The 18131-nt window shown below is 35.3% G+C and overlaps 1 protein-coding gene across 1 annotated transcript in view; it reads left to right on the top strand.

Moving 5' to 3' along the window:
• The window catches only part of ITGBL1 (integrin subunit beta like 1), a 234506-nt gene that overhangs the window by 125460 nt on the left and 90915 nt on the right, over positions 1-18131 (top strand). The window contains exon 7 of the mRNA XM_045567036.1: positions 8208-8354. Within this exon, the coding sequence (XP_045422992.1) occupies positions 8208-8354 (147 nt within the window). The remainder of the gene's footprint in view (positions 1-8207; positions 8355-18131) is intronic.

The raw sequence follows: 18131 nt of genomic DNA, 5'->3' as shown, positions 1-18131 counted from the left end.
ACTGTTCACCATATATTCACTGAATTTCAGGAATTTCATGCATTGTGGATGGCTGACTTAATTTCACTCATATTTAAAGTCCTCTTCTTTCATTAGCTTGAACTTGTTCAGTTGATATTAAATCCTAGTGGCAAAGAATAGAAGACACAGAAGTGGATGAATTGAGGAAGAGGGTGGCCATCCTGAACTAAACAATATTCTCCCACTTTGATACTTTCTTATTTGGGGACAAAGCATTTCATCCTACAACCAATCACAGCAATGGCACTGTCTCATAAATTCATCCCAGTTGATTGCAGGTGTGTTTTAATAGGTAAAGCAAAGGGTGGGCTACAAGGCTGAAGTAGAAAGACCAGGAAGTCAGGGGTCATCACATTCACGGCAAAAGTAAGGACACATTATGTATGTTCTTCCCAACCTCCCTTAGAGTTGTCAGTGCTGGAGGTGAAGCATGGATTTGTAGGAGTAATCCTTGAGAATGTTCGTGATGCTGCATTAAGTGCACAGGAAATAGTGGTATGGGACTTTGTAGGCTCTATTTCCCTCCTGGTGTTTATGGCAGAGCACAGAAATAGCAGTGGGATATAAAAATTAAGCAGCCTTAATAGCATTAAGCTAGGGGGAAAAGTTCAGAGAATTAAAACCTGTCCAAGGAAAATAATAAGAAAACAGAAAGTGAATATGGGAGCATTAAGGTAAAACATTGCCAGAGATTTCTTCTTCCAGGTCTAGAGCATCTGCATTTTTAAACATTTTATTACGACCTCCACAATTAATCTGACTTCCTTTGATATTAGTTGGATCAGATTCTAACTTTAAAAATCTTTTTTTAATAACATCTAACTGACTATAGGATTTGTTTTATTCCACTATATTTTCTTTTGAATGTCAACATGTAAGTAAACCTTAGGAAGTAATTACTGCTCTTGTACATGTGTTCCAACGATGCAACTTGAGAACATTCTCCCCTCAGCCACTGGTCTCCCTCCACACATTTGTCCCCAGAGTTTTTGCTTCATTCTACTGCCCAGGGGTGTGAATCTATGTGTGGAGCATGTGTCACTGCCTTTCAGGTGGACCTCAACAGCAGGTGGCATTCCCTTGGGTAGGTAAGGATTTCTGAGCATCCACAACTGCTAGATGTTTTGTTCTAACTTTCACAAGCATTTTAAACTTTTGAGTGTAGAGAAGCTTTTTCCTCCTTCAATCTAACCGTTTTTCAGTTTTATTGTTAAAGTGTCAACTGGTCTTTCATAAATGGCAGCATGTTCTGTACTTTGTCTAGTTTCTTCATGGCAGATCTAACTGTCCCTGAAATAAAACCACTTGTCTTCAAGAATTTCAAAGACATTGACTCCTATGAAACAGCAGAATTGATTGCAATTTAAATGTTAAAGGTTTATGTGTTAAAAAGTGTTATTTATGCATGCATTTGCAATGTAGGTCTGTTTGAAAAGTTTGTTGTAACTTACATGTAGGTTGGGAAGAACGATAAGCACTTCTTAGGCTGGGACAGCTACATAGCAAAAGCCACAGAACCCAACAGCCTATGAAATATAATTGTTAATAAGTATAAACCATTATAAGAAAAATTCTCATATTGCAAGCCCTAACTGATCATATTAACAATCATATATTTATTAATAATCACAATTTTCTTTTCCTTTAAAATGCTGAGCTCTGTGGCAGAGGATTAATGATGACAACAATTTGTTCAATGGACTGTTACATCGTAGGTTCTCAATAAATGATCATTGGATTGAATTCAGTGTTAAATGAGAAATTTGGATTCAGTGATACCTAATATCTCATCCCACTTTGACCTATGATTTTGTGACTTTCTCCATAAGGAATGAGGTTAGGCCAGGCACAGTGATTCATGCCTGTAATCCCAGCACTTTGGGAGGCTGAAGTGGGAGGATCCCTTGAGGCCAGGAGTTGGAGACCATCCTGGGCAACATGATGAGACCCTGACTTTACAAAAAATAGGAAAAAAAATTAGCTGAGCATTGGCCTGAGCTTGTAGTCCCAGCTACTTAGGAGGCTAAGGCAGGGAAATTGCTTGAAGCCTGGGAGTTTGAGGCTGCGGTGAGCTATGATCATGCCCCTGTACTTTAGGCTGGGTGACAGAGTGACACCCTGTCTCTCTGTCTCTAAAACACAAACAAATAAACAAAAAACACAGGATAATAGATAGTGAAAAGCTTCTGCAAATGTATATTTTCGAAATTTTTCAGACTCAGAAGATGGACTCAAAAACCCCAGGGAATATTGATAAAAGGGTCCAGACTTCACTAAAGGCCAATTTCCATATTGCATGATATATATTAATGACAGCTGCTGAAGACAAAATAGCATGGGTTTTCATGTATTAGCATTGTACCTGATATACTTTTTAAAAGTGTGATTCCACGGCTTTTTAAATTCTTCATGCATTTTTGCAGCAATTATGGAAATCTCCTTTGTTCTGCATCGGTAATGATGAGTATCTTCAAGTTTATTAGGAAGTAAGAAAAGCTCAGTTGAAATTATCATGCTTTTTGCTTCTTGGTTACATATGTGGGCGCAAATGAATACAGATAAGAGCAGGTCATTTTATATAGCATTTTAAAATAAATAATATACTTCCCAAAAATGTGGACAGAAAATATATTATGGTCTTGTTTAAAAATGAAGAAACAAACTCAAAGAGATTAACCAGCCCCACCCTGTAGGTAGTAGAATCAGGATTGTAAACCACTGTTTGATTGATCATGTAGGTGGTTTTTGCTGTAGCATACCACTGTCCATCACAGTTCTTCACAAACTCTGTATCCATGTGTCAAGAAATTTAATATCTTTCCTGACCTCTTTTGTATATAATAAGCTGGTCTTCAATATGTAAACTCCACATAGATTACTAGTTTTGGGCTAAGAGTCTCTAGGTTAAACATGTAGTGCTTGGTAAAGAATGAATGAAAATAAAGTGTGGAGACTCCAAAAGTAAGATTCTGCTTCAACAAATACACAAAAAGGAAATTAAGAAAACAATCTTATTTGCAATAGTGTCAAAAAATAAAATATTTAGGAATAAGATTAACCAAGGAGGTGAAAGATCTCTAGCTGAAAACTATGAAACATCAATGAAAGAAATTAAAGACACAAAAAATGGAAAGATATCTCATATTTGTGGATTGGAAAAATCAATATTGTCAAAATGTCCATAACATCCAAAGTGATTTACAGATCCAATACAGTCCTTGTCTAAAGTCCCACGGTGTGACAGACTACTGATTTCCAACAAAAATGTCAAAAGCACACATTGAGGAAAAGGCAGTCTCTTCAATAAATGGTGCTGGGAAGATTGGATATCCATATGCAAAATGAGACTAAACCTCAACCTCTTACCATACACAAAAATCAACTCTCAGTGGATTAAAGAATTTCATGTAAATCCCAAATCTATGAAACTTGTAGAAGAAAACGTAGGGGGAATTATTTATGACATGGTGCTGGGCAAGGATTTTTTTTTTATTTCAGCATATTATGGGGGTACAAATGTTTAGGTTACATATATTTTTTGCCTCACCCAAGTCAGGATTTCAAGCATGTCCATCCCCCAGAGGGTGTGCACCACACCCATTAGGTGTGAACATACACATCCCCTCCTGACCCTTTCCACCTACCCATCACCCAATGAATGTTACTACTATATGTGCACATAAGTAAGTGTCGAAGAGTTAATACCAATTTGATGGTGAATATGTGTGGTGCTTGTTTTTCCATTATTGTGATACTTCACTTAGTAGAATGGGTTACAGCTCTATACAGGATAACACAAGAGGTGATAGATCACCATTGTTTCTTATAGCTGAATAGTACTCCATGGTATACATATACCACATTTTATTAATCCACTCATATATTGATGGGCGCTTGGGTCATTTCCACATCTTTGCAATTGTGAATTGTGCTGCTATAAACATTCCAGTGCAGATGTCTTTTTTATACAATGTCTTTTTTTCCTTTGGGTAGATGCCCAGTAGTGGGATTGCTGGATCAAATGGTAGTTCTCCTTGGAGCTCTTTGAGGTATCTCCATATTACTTTCCACAGAGGTTGTACTAGTTTACAGTCCCACCAGCAGTGTACAAGTGTTCCTATCTCACCACATCCATGCCAACACAGAGACATAGACCAATGGAACGAAACTGAGAACCCAGATATAAAGCCATCCTCATATAGTCATCTAATCTTTGACAAAACAGACAAAAACATACACTGGGGAAAAGAATCCTTATTCAATAAATGCTGCTGGGAAAATTGGATAGCCACATGTAGAAGACTGAAATGGAATCTGCACCTCTCACCTCTCACAAAAATCAACTCACAGTGGATAACAGACTTAAACCTAAGGCATAAAACTATAAGAATTCTAGAAGAAAATGTTGGAAAAACTCTTATAGGCATCAGCCTAGGGAAAGAATTTATGAAGAACACCCCAAAGGCAATCACAGCAATAGCAAAAATAAATAAATGGGACCTATCAAATTAAAAAGCTTCTGCACAGCCAAGGTAACTATCATGAGAGGAAACAGACAACCTACAGAATGGGAGAAAATATTCACATGCTACACATCTGATAAAGTGATGATAATTAGAATCTATATAGAACTGAGGAAAATTGGCAAGAAAAAAATCAAACAACCCTATCAAAAAGTGGGCAAAGGACATGAACAAAAACTTTTCAAAAGAAGATAGACTAATGGCCAACAAACATTTGAAAAAATGCTCAACATCTTTAATAATCAGGGAAATGCAAATCAAAACCACAATGACATATCACTTAATTCCAGTGAATATGGGCAAGGATTTTTTAAAATAAGACTTCAAAATTGCAAGCAATGAAAATAAACAAATGGAACTACATCAAACTAAAAAACTTTTGCACAACAAAGGAAACAATTAACTGAATGAAAAATCAGCCTACAGAATAGAGAAAAATATTTGCAAACTATACATCTGGCAAAGGGTTAATAGCAAGAATATATAGGGAACTTAACTCAAAGCAAAATAAATAAATAAGCCAATTAAAAATGGGCAAAAGACATTTCTCAAAAGAAAACATTCAAATTTCTTTAATTCAAAAGAATTTAAAATGGAACTACTATATGATCTAGCAATTCCACTACTGGGCATATACCCAGAAGAAATGAAATCAGTATGTCAAAGATATATCTGCACTCCCATGTTTATTGCAGTATTATTTATAATGGCCAAGATATGAAATCAACATAAATGTCTAACAACAGATGACTGGATATAGAAAATGTGGTCCATATACACACATAACTACAAAAAAGAATTCAGCCACAAAAAAGAATGAAATTCTGTCATTTGCAACAACATGGGTGGACATGGAGGACATCATGTTAAGAGAAATAAGCTGGATATATAAAGGCAAATACTGCATGATCTCACTCATATGTGGAATCTGAAAACCAAAACAAAACAAAAAAAGAATTGACATCGTAAAAGCAGAGAGTAGAACTGTGATTACCAGAGACTGAGAAAAGGAGGAAAGAGGGAAGATAGGAAGAGGTTGGTCAATGATTACAAAGTTACAATTAGATACACGGAATAATTCAGGTGTTTGGTTGAACAGTAGGGTGCAGATGATAAGATGCGGTATGTTCCAAAGTAGCTAGAAGGGGGCTTCTGAATGTCCTCATTACAAAGAAATGATAACTGCATGAGGTAATGGTCACACTAAAAACCCTAAACTGATCATTATACAACCTACGTATGTATCAAAACATCAAATTGTACCCCATAAGTATGTACAATGTGTTGATTTTAAAAAATGAAAAAGTCCTATGGCATTTTTTACAGAATAAAGATATCCTAAAATTTATATGGAACTACAAATGACCCTGAAAAGCTAAAGCAATCTTGAGCAAGAACAAAGCTGAAGTCATCCCACTTTCTGATTTCAAATTATATTACAAAACTATAGTAATCGAAACAGTATAGTACTGACATAAAAACAGACACATGGACCAATGGAACATAATAGATAGCCCGTAAATAAACCCACACGTTTACAGTTGACTGATTTCAGACACAGACAACAAGAGCACAAAATGGGGAAAGGTCAGTCTCTTCAATAAATTGTGTTGATAAATAGTGTTGGGACTAGTGGATGTCCACATGCAGAAGAATGAAGTTAGATTCACACCATATGCAAAAATCAACTCAAAATGGATTAAAGACTTAAATGCAAAACCTGAAATTATCAAACCTCTAGATGAAAACAGGAGATAATCTCCACATAATTGGTACTGGCAATAATATCTGGGATATGACACTAGAAGCACAGGCAACAAAAGTGAAAGTAAAGAAGTGGGACTGCATTGAACTAAAAAGTTTCTGCAGCAGCAAAGAAAATAATCAGCAAAATGAAAAGGCAACTTATGAAATGGGAGAAAATATTTGCAAACCATATATCCGATAAGGTGTTAATATCTAAAATATTAATATATAAAGAACTCATACAACTCCATAGGGAAAAATCAAATAACCAGATTAAAAATGGGTAAAGTACCTGAACAGACATTTTTCCAAAGAAGCTGTGCAAATGGCCAATGGGTACATGAAAAAGTACTCAACACCCTTAATCATCACAGAAATGCAAATCAAATCCTCAATGAAATATCACTTTACAACACCTGTTAGGATGATTCTTATCAAAAAGTGAAAAGAACCTCAACCGTGTCCATTCCCCAGATAGTGCGCATTGCACTCATCATGTAGTTATACCCCCATCCCTGACTCAGGGAGATGGGCGGGACATAGGCAATATATATAACCTGAACTTTTGTACCCCCATAATAAGCTGAAATAATAATAAAAAAAAAGTGAAAAGATAACTGTCAGTGCAGATGTGGAGAAAAGAGAACACTTACACATTGTTCGTGAGGATGTAAATTGGTATAGCCATTATGAAGTTTCCTCAAATAATTGAAAATAGAGCTATCATATGACCTAGCAATTTCTGGGTATGTATCCAAAGGAAATAAAGACACTGTCTCAAAGAGATATCTGCACTCCCATGTCCATTGCAGCATTACTTATTCTAGTAAAGATATGGAAACAACCTAAGTTACTGTTGAAAGATGAATATGGATAAAGAAAATGTGGCAGATATACAGGATGGGCTATTCATCCTTAAAAATGAAGGAAATCCCTTCATTTACCACAAGATAGATGAACCTGGAGGACTTTATGTTAAATGAAATAAGCCAGACAGACAAATACTGCATAATCTCACTAATATGTAGAATCTAAAAACATCGACCTCATAGAAACAGAGAGAAGAAGGGTGAATATCAGAGACAGATGGGTAGGGGAAATGCGGAGATCTCGGTCAAAGCATACAAACCTTCAGAATTATAAGATGAATAAGTTCCAAGGACTTACTGTACAGCCTGATGACTATATTTAATGTATTACATACTTGAAATTCATGAGAAGAGTAGATCTTAGGTATTCTCACGGTACACACACACACACACATACACACACACACACACACAGATAACTACATGATGTGATGCATATGTTTATTAGCTTGATTGTGGTAATCATTTCACAATGCATATGTATATCAAAACAGGATGTCATACACCGTAAATATATATGATTTTTATTTGTCACTTATACCTCAATAAAGCTGGGAAAAGACCTCTTTTCAAATTATAGATTTCATTGCTTTTTGTCATTTCATGGTTCCTAATTTTTCTGTGGTGTGAAGCCTTCATAAATAAAGATCAATTGAATGGTTCATTAAAAAAATCTTGCTTCAAAAATAAATTGTTTTCCTTTTCCTATGGCTTCCCTCCACAGGAATTAATTGTCAAATCCATCAAATACTCCTTTAGGCCCCAGGAGACCAATAAAATCACCTGCATCTGGATTTTGATAGATTCAAGTTTACAGCCCTACTAAACTGCTTATCTTTAGTTGTTGCATTTCTTTACCCCCCCCATAATCAATTAATATATATCAATTGTTTAAGAATTTGAGAAAAAATGTGCCTTTGCCTGCATGTTTTATATTTTGTGAATTAAGGTCCTGACTCATTTGTGACATTCACTGTTAGAATGAAAACTAATTCTGACTTCATTATCCTTGCATACATTTTTATTTTTTACTCCCCTCCTTGTGAAGGTCATGGGCAGTGTAATTGTGGAAGATGTGACTGCAAAGTAGGCTGGTATGGAAAAAAGTGTGAGCACCCACGGTCCTGCCCACTGTCGGCTGAGGAGAGTATGAAGAAGTGTCAGGGAAGCTCGGATCTGCCTTGCTCTGGAAGGGGTAAGTGAGGTCTCTCTCAGGACTTGTCGCTGTCTCCTAATCATATGATTCAAATGAATTCAGTGCACATATATCTTATTTAAAAAATAGCTGAGATGCATGAATGAGGGATTATTAGTCTTTTCAGAACTAATAATAAATCCAATTTCCATGAGTGAAAGTACATGAAGAAATCTCTTTCTCTCTCTGTCTCTGTTACACACATACATAGTCACTCACTCACTCGCTTACTCTGTCATCCTGCATTAGCTTTGGGGTATGTTCAATTTCAGTTCAGTTCAATTCAGTTCAACGATACATTAAAAAAAAGTTTGGATGTTTGCTTAAAGCTTTCCAAATGAGATCATCTAATTGTCCACTGACATTTATGAAACCTCCTCAATATATTATTCTGAGGAGACTGTTGGCTTTTGAAAAAGCATTGTATAGACAGGTAGCTGTGAACAAGATTTTGTTGTTTTAGAAGGCGTGTAGCCTCAGGTGTGTTCTTGGTATGAGATCAGTACAAATTGGAGGAGAAGGAAAACTTCATCTAGAGGAACACTGGTTTCATTCTTTTTGATTTATCAAAATGAGAAATACAATTTCATCTCTCCCATGAGAATAGCAAAGTTAATAATATGAAATATGCTTTTGGAAGAACTGGTAATTGAATTTATTACAAATTTTGTTCAAGAAAGAAGAAAAATAGAAAGACTTTCTTTACTTGAATGTTAGAGCAGAACTTTAATTTTATGCTGTATTTTTCTTTTTTAAAAATGTTCTTTTTATTGAGATATAATTCACATACCATAAAATTCACATGCAACTCAGAATTTTTAATATAATGACAGAATTATGTAACCATCACTGTTATCTAATTCTAGAGAATTTTCATTGCCATAAAAACTCCTGTATCCCATAAGAGTCACTCCCCATTCTCTTGTCTCCCAACCTCTAGAAAACATTAATCTACTTTTTGACTCTATGGATTTGTCTATTCCGGATATTCCATATAAATGGAATCATAAAGTCTGTGTTCTTTTTGCATCGGGCATTTTTCACTTAGCATCATGTTTGCAGGGTTTATCAAGGTTGTAGCATATATCAGTACTCATTCCTTTTTATGGCTGAAAATACTCCACTGTATGGATATATCACAGTTGTTTAACCATTCATCAGTTGATGGACATTTGGGCATGGTGGTTTCTCCTTTTTGATCATTATGAATAATGCTGGTTGAATATCTATTTGCAGATTTTTGCATGAACATATGTTTTAATTTCTTTGGGGTTTATACCTATGAGTGGAATTGCTGGGTCATATGTTGACACTATGTTTACATTTTTGAGGTAATGCAAAGCTGTCTTTAAAATGGCTACACCACTTTACATTCCCACCAACACTGTATGAAGGTTTCAATTGCTCTACATCCTTGCCATTGCTTGTCTGTCTTTTTGATTACTTATAGTTTTCTTTATATAGAAAACTCCCTAAAGTCTCCAAGATTATTTGTACCATAGGTATTTTCTCATATCCAATATTTTCCCCTAATGATTATGAACAAGAGAGTAGGATATGGGTAGAAAGAATGTATCATTTTTAATTTCAGAAATATTTCTGACTAGCCCTATATTTCACCAATAACAGAAGACAGGAACGACTGTTCTACTTATGTTAATAATATTGTCATTATACTACTGAGTAAACCTAACATGCTTTTAAAGTAATAAAGGTTAAAATTCATATCCTTCAGACTACTCTTGTTTACCCACACTTACAATCTACAGCTAAAAATAAATTATTTTACATTTATAAAAAGCTTTATCTATTGTGCCCAACCATGTAAAAAAAAAAAGAAAAAAGAAAGAAAGAAAGAAAGAAAAAAAGGACACAGGAAAGCTAATCAGTGCCTCTTTTTATTAAAAATATGTGTATCTTTTCAAAAATTTGTTGTAATACTTGGACAATTCTACTTCAAATTGAAAAGCTTGGGAGGCAAAGAAAATAACTTTATCTCAAAAATAGATTTTTGTTCTTGAGAAAACTCTTCCAGTTATATTTACTTTAGAAAAGTTTACGTACAGTGATTTTTGTTGTTGTCTTAAAGTGATAAAGCACGGGGTGATCTGATGTCTTAAAACATTATTGAAGTTAAGGGACTTGCATTCTGCAAAATTATTAAAACCTCAAGTGGTTATGTCATTAGTAGAAGTAAATAGAACAGAAACTATTAATAATGGGGATATGTACTTATTTTTCAAACCAAAAACAGTTGGATAAAATTCATGCAGTTTTACAAATGTTTTTATATTTTGAGGTGAAAAATGACAAATTATATAATGGAAAATTAAGATATTTTTAAGCATACAAAATATCTCTCAAATACAGAAAATCACTTTAGGTATATACTTGAACCAATGATTTTCCATTTGTCTAATATTTTTTAATATATAGAACAAGTAAAAGAAAATTATTGTGGACTTACATATATCAATCTTTAATAAATTCCAGCTAGATTTGCTCTTCCAACACATATTAGTTTCCTATCTTTCTCGAGATTTGCTAACTTACTTAGCTACCATTTTAAACCAAAAGAGTATATTTAAAGTTTATTTGATTTGAAGTTGTTGAATACATGTATAGAATTATGATTGAAAAAAATTTGTAGTTCATGTAAGCCTCTAGCAGTACTTTACAAACAAATAATAAGCTTCACTAGTCGCCTCACAGAGAAATGAAGGTGTTGATGAATGAAGTGATTTCCCAGGGAACCATAACAAAACAGAAGATTTTTGAGAATGAAAACCGAGAATTTACTACAGCCAGCCTAGTGCTTGGACCAGTGGTCGGAGACCCTTCTTTTCTCGTGGTGCTACATCTGCAAACTCATTGGCACTGGATGTTTTGAAGCAAATGGCCAATATGAAAACTTTTACAGGATTAGTTTTGCAATTCATGAATGAAGATTGCAGCTGTGGTTACATGAGTGCGGAAAGCAATTACAAGGCCCATCAGTTCCTAAGCCTGATAGTCTCATCAGCTCACCAGCTGGGGCAAAATTAAAAAATAAAAATCTCCTGGTAGAATGTACTGAAGCTCTTCAGGGGCCAAGCGAAGGCATTTTTTTTTTTAAATTAAAAATTAAATTAGATTACTTCTGCTAGTGATGACTAAGTGTGATCATTATGTGTTGTTTTTTTTTTTTAATTTCAAAGTATTACAGGGGTACAAATGATTTTGTTTACAAGGGTCACTTTTGTAATGCTTGAGTTAAGGTTATAAGTGTGCCCATCACCCAGTGAGTGTTTATTGTACCCGTTAGGTAGGTTTTTGCCCATCCCTTCCCCCCTACTCCTCCCTCCCATTGATTTCCATTCTATGCATATGTGTTCTCATCGGTTAGGTTAGTTCCAGTTTAATAGTGAGTACATGTGGTGTTTATTTTTCCATTCTTTAGATACTTGTAGGGGAATAACCTAGAAGAGATTCTAAATTATCTATTTTTCCTATAATTCCTTGATTTCTATTCCTTATTTCCTGTAGATACCTTTTCACTTAATTAGATGTACCTTGTATAGTCAACATAGATATACAATTATTCATTTTAATTTCAGCTTTTGGGAGTAGGGAGGGGAACATTCTTATATCAATGTTCTGCTCAAAAACTATAATGGCTTATGATAGGCTACACATAAGTTTTAAATGCTTCCTGACTTAAAAATACATTTTCATTATTATTGAGGTTCTCCTGAGTATGAGTCTGGCTTTGGTCAAAAAATGGGCGCAAAAGTGACATGTGTCTTGTGTGAGCAGAAGCCTTATGAGGCAGGGAAAGATTTGCTGTCCTCTTTTTCCCTCTGGCCTGAGGATTTGCAGTGCTTGAGATGGTTGCTGGTCCATTCGCCTGGGTTTCTGAATGAGGATGGTTAGGAGAAACCTCTGCTGACCCACCAAAGGCCTGCAGCATGAGGGAGAAAGAGATTTTTGTTGTTTTTAGCAAGTGAGCTTTTGGAGTTGTTTGTTATTTCAGTAGAACTCTTCACTGATACTCTCTTCCACATACAAAATTTAGGGAATAAAGTTAAGGCAAAGTAAACAAACAAGCAAACACAATACAAATCACACTATCAACAGCTGAGGTTTATAACTATGTATTTATATTATCATTATCAATATACAAATCAAAATAAATGTAAACATGCATATATTTTACAAATGATGCATTTAGGATATTCTGTCAACAGAGTCTTTGTGCACTTATTCAACAGGTAAAATGCTAAGACTGCACTTTGTTAAATTTTCTGAAAACACAATGAGGTAGGAAGAAGTAAAATTATTATTTTCACAGAAAAAGAAATAGGAAATTTGAACAGTCTGCCATCTTATGTAATAAGTTCTGGAGGCACAATTTATTGTTAAAAAAAACCTTTTAATACAGGCCTCTTTGACTCCAGATCTGTTGTTTTAGATAATTTACAGATTCTTTTAACATACCAATATCCTGAACAATATATAATAAATATACTTCCATGTTACAAATACAATTCTGCAAAAACATTGAAATTGCTGCATAATGTTCCATTATATGGTTGTAGCAAAATAATTTAACTCATCCTCTTTTATTAGCCATCCATATTGTCTCTTATTTTATTCAAGTTCTAAATGCTATAATTTACATTCTTGTAGCAGATTTGGGTATAAATCCTTAGTATTAAGTCTTGGCTGTTGGATGCATAGATCTAAATAAAAATAGGTTACATCTTTTGAATAAAAACATGCCCAAACAATTTATAATCTCTAGAAAAATTGTACCAGTATACCTTCCTACCAGGAACAGAAGAGAGGCTCTTTTCCCTCATCAATAGTGACAGTTTAGGTAATCTGTTAGCCCTTCTTGATGTATTTTGCTCTTAGTGTTATAAACTTTTGCCATTTATCAAACTCCTTTCACTGACTTTTATTATCATCAAAACAAATGATTTATCTGCAGGCATTATTATTCAGAGGCTTGTGGTTTGCAGTGTTTGCCGCCTTTGATCATCATTTGTCCTTGTGGCTAAGTCATCTTTTTGTCTGGTTCTGTAATCCCATGTGCTTTTGTTGTCTGTCCTCTGTGCCCTTTGGTTTCTTTTATCAAACTTGTTCTAAGAGGTATCGCATATGTTCTAGTTCCTTAGACACATAACCATACACTCCCATAAGGGAAGGTGTGAACTGGAGGAGGAATGATAAATTGAGGATAATTATTTAATATAGTAGCTTCTAGAAAACAGAAACCATGTCCTCATTTTTATCAATTAGTATGTTTTAATTAATGAATTAAGCAAATTGTTTCAATTCCCTCACCTATGGACATACTTTCAAAGAATAATAGCATGCCAAATTCCAACCATCTGGAGATTTTTCAGTTGAAGTCATAATTTATCTCTCCCTTTTATTGACAAAGCACATCTTTAAATTTTCCCATTTTATTTATCAGAGTAGTTTTCATGCAAGTTTTCTTTTTTTTAACATGTATTTTTTTTAACTCTGTGATTTTGGACAACTGAATCATTACTTGCCTTATTCATGTTTACAGAGATGTTATTAATTTGGAACAAAGAGAAAGTTAAAAATTAGAAGTCCTCCAAACATTTTCAATTAAGCACCATACCACATATAGTGATTTTGATTATATTTTTAAAATCCTCTGTGGCCTAATTAACTATCTGATGGTCAGTTAACTGCTGCAGAAAAGGCACTAAGTGTTCGGGTGACAAGGTACCCCAGTGTGTGTTCATTCAGTAGCACTTTGAGAAAGCAAGTGAGATTCAGATTTACTGTGTTCAGAGTGTCCTGGTAGATTGATCCACCATGTCTGCCAGTGCTAGAGGGCTCTGGAATAGTGATGCACTAAATTATGGTGTTTCATGTCTAGTTTTTATAAACCATGGTCAAAAATGATAAAGAAATGACCCTGCAAAATTAACTTCTTTACTGTTCCTTATCCAGGAGAATGATCCTGCTTTTAGTGTGCACCAAATGAGGAGAAATAGAAATGTATCTGTGAATCTTGTCAGAAGCAAAAGTCTGGACCTTGGCATGTTATAGACATTAAATGATAAGAAATTAGCCTGAGACCACCAGGGAGGCTTTCATGTGTTTTTGAGCATGCTTTGAACTAATGGTGCTCATTATTGTGGCTTATTGATGCTCTATTACCATGCAGTGACCCATAATAGTAATATGGTATCTAGCAATAGAGGAACCTCTTTATCATTGGCTTTCTTTGTCTTCACAAAAACTCAGTAGAATGTCTTAAACTGTATATGCATCCTACATGTCATAAAATCCCAGGAATGTAATTGTCCTTTATTATGACTTTATTAAAGACAGTACACAGACAAAAAGATGGGGATCAAGAGAAAACTAAATGGAGTGCCTCCAGCATCACTTCTCTATGTCTCATGCTGTACTTGGATTCTGTGTGTTGGGACATTGAGTATTCTCAAAGAGGTGGCCACAGGTGCAGGTGGTCAGAACTGGTGGTCTACTTGAAGGTCTTGGTTAAATCAAGTATTAAATCTCTCAGTTGTATGATGAAGCAGCATTTACTAAACTGAAGACATAATTTGAATACATTAAAGGAAGTTGCTAAGCAGAATTGAAAAGAGCCATGTTAAATAGGAGAGATCTCATACAAGGTAATTATTCAGGGTCTCCCCTTTCCAGTGGATAATTATTTATATTGCTTATTTCCCCTCTTTTGTTTTATCTCACCTTTCTTCTTGCTATTTTTTATATTTAACAGAACAGAGAGAAAAAAATAAATTCAGGTGCTGAATTTAAAAATTTTTATGTTTTTAAAAGATGATAGGAAATAATTCAATGGAAAACATTAAACATAATATTTTTTGAATTACCAGAGGTTTTTCTAATCCATAGTCCAGAAAGCTGTATCACTACCAAGTAAGACAGAGTAGTTTTTCATGTTCCCATCAACAGTCTTTATCTATGGTAACAGTACATTTGTATCAAAGATAGGAATTGATTGCAATAGACAATTTTTATTACATTTTGCAGCATTTTTATGTGGTAAGCTGAAAATCAGTGAAATTCTTTGGCTAAGAAAACTTCCTCGTAAAGACTGCAACAAATATTTTCACAATCCATTTGAAATGAAAATAGAAAATTGGACATGAATTCAATTTCAATTTCTTTAAGCAAGCTTAAAATGAAATGTGTGACAACTATGACAATTTTGTTACTGAAAGTATTTATTTCTATTACAAAACTAAAATCACAGTGGAGGTTGTAGTGTGGTGCTCTAGCAATTATTTACCTGATTTTATTCAATATAAACAGGCAAACCACATACTTTTAGTGGGAAACAATTTGGTCTGGTTATCAGCTATCATCTTCATGGAATCATACCCTCAACAGATCTTCTTTTAAATAGAAAATCAATGAGACAGAGTGTCATCACTTTGTCCAGCCTTTAGAGTCATATAGCTGATCAGAACCCTGTGATTTCCCTCTTGTATCCATACGATGTTGTTAAAAATTAATAGGGCCCATAATTGTGCCACAGTTGCAAAATGATTATAGATACTTTGTATATATTCACACGATAGCATATAGACAACATAGGCATCATATTTTCAGAAATGATGTTGCTTATCATATTCACTCAATCTAATGTTTATTGGTCACCCTACCCTGTATGTCTGTGCTAAGCATGGGTCAGGAAGCTAGGGCTAGTAGGCCTGCATTCTGTTTTTGTAAATAAAGATCAATTAGAACACAGCCATGCTCACTTGTTTGCATGCGGCTCTTTTCTTGCTATAATGGAAAGTTGGAGTAGTTATCACAGAGAATGCACGGCCCACAGAGCCTGAAATTTTATTATCTAGCCCCTTGCAGAAAAAGTTTGCTGACCCCTGTTCTAAGCGTTTGGGATAAATGTGACAAATGCGTTGGGCAAAGGGATTGAGTGCTTTGAGAGGCCAAGGAGGAAGATATTATTTGCTCTATTTAGGTGCAAATAGGGCTTCAATAAATGAGTGAAACGAGAATCAAGTCTGCAGAGATGAGTAGCATTAGACAAATAATGACTTAGAAAGAAGGGCATTCCATGTAGAGGGAACAGCATGGGCAGAAACTCTGAGCTAAGAAGGGAATAACTTGTGTAGAGAACAGGAAGTAAACTCACTTTCCATGACATGTAAAGATTAAGAAAGTGGTGAGAGACAGCCTGGGGGCAAATATGTCCCCTCCCCAGATTGTGATAGATTTTAGACAGAAAATAGCAACTTCTTTTTTTTTTTTTTTTTATTTCAGCTCTTCATGGGGGTACAAAAGCTCAGGTTATATACATTGTCCGTGTCCCGCCCATCCCCCTCAGTCAGAGCCTCAAGCGTGTCCATTCTCCAGACAGTGTGCCTGGCACTCACTTTGCAGTGCTTTTTTCTCATAATTGTCTTATGAGGTAAATTGTTAGTAAGAAGGGCACACATTGTAAGTGTGGATTGTAATGACACCAAAACGATGACATGGAAACGCCAGGTTAATGACCAAGTGTAATGTAACTAAATTTGCCGAGATAATCTTTCCATGAACAAGACAAATACTTTATCGCCCTCTCATGTGCCTTTCTGCCCCTTATATCATGTTTACTTATCTACCGACAGAATATGAGAAAAGACACACAAATCCAAATTGTTTTTATTCAAAGTCATTCACATCAGCAAAGTATTAAAATGACAAGTGTTCAGCAGTCCGATTAGTATTTTGAGGATCCTATTATCTAGGTATTGGGTATGTATACACAAACCTACAGGTTGTAAATGGCAAAGGAACATCTTGCTGCAGTGAGGTGAGCTAGGGGGTGACCGGTGTGGGGGTGAGCAGACCCTGACGTAGTCTGGGTTCTGCCACAGCCAGCCGTGTGACCCAGCAAGTCACAGGCTAAAATGACAGCAAGACCCTTCTCCATCACTTTTTGAACTTAGCTCCATACGTCTACCTTCCCTTCCTTTCACTTCTCTCTGCACTAAGTGACTTTGACTCTGTGTTCTGACTCTTTCAGACCCCTAGATTTTTTTTTATATCTGCTGTCCTGGACATTATTCATCGTCACAGTTCGTGTCTGGTTTCACATAGCTAACTACACAGACTGAAAACTGACTACTCCTGAGAACCGTGTGACTAACCCACTATTCTTTCACGTTCTGCTTTCTACCAAGTGTCTGTTTTGGTAGGGAGTCATGTATTCTTCAGTTATGGCATTCTTTCATTTGCAATGTAATAATTAAGATGGATGAGATTTTAGTTCTCCATAAATATTTATTTCTCATGCGATGCCTATTATTTGGATAAAGGAGGAAAGGCAGGATTCTTTGGCTTCCTGTTTAAATTTCTAAATAATTTTGGCCTCTTTGCTGTTCAAACTATTCATGCCATGTGGATGCTGGTAAATAATACCAAATGGACTGTCATAGTACAGTCGTGAGCCTTTGAAGGTTTGGATGGTCCCCAGGATGAAACAGCAAATATTTTGAGGCCATGTAGAAAGTCCTTTACAAAGATGTCTACTCCCTTGCCAGAATTCTTCCCACAGCCCTGTACTGCACAATAGCTAACTGAAGGAGGTTAAAAGGAATGTGAAAAATAATTTAAGACAGTATACGGTGCCTGGAAAGGTCTCTCACACTGCTTCCTCTAATTTGCTGGAAATCTGGGTATGGTTAATGCTACTAATGAATTATGGTTGCAATGCTGAAACAGAATCGCCCTCTTGGGTGTAGTTCATTGTAA

The sequence above is a fragment of the Lemur catta genome, chromosome 13 (genome assembly GCF_020740605.2).
Source record: "Lemur catta isolate mLemCat1 chromosome 13, mLemCat1.pri, whole genome shotgun sequence".
NCBI classification, from domain to species: domain Eukaryota; kingdom Metazoa; phylum Chordata; class Mammalia; order Primates; family Lemuridae; genus Lemur; species Lemur catta.
This window is presented reverse-complemented; position numbering and strand designations above follow the sequence as displayed.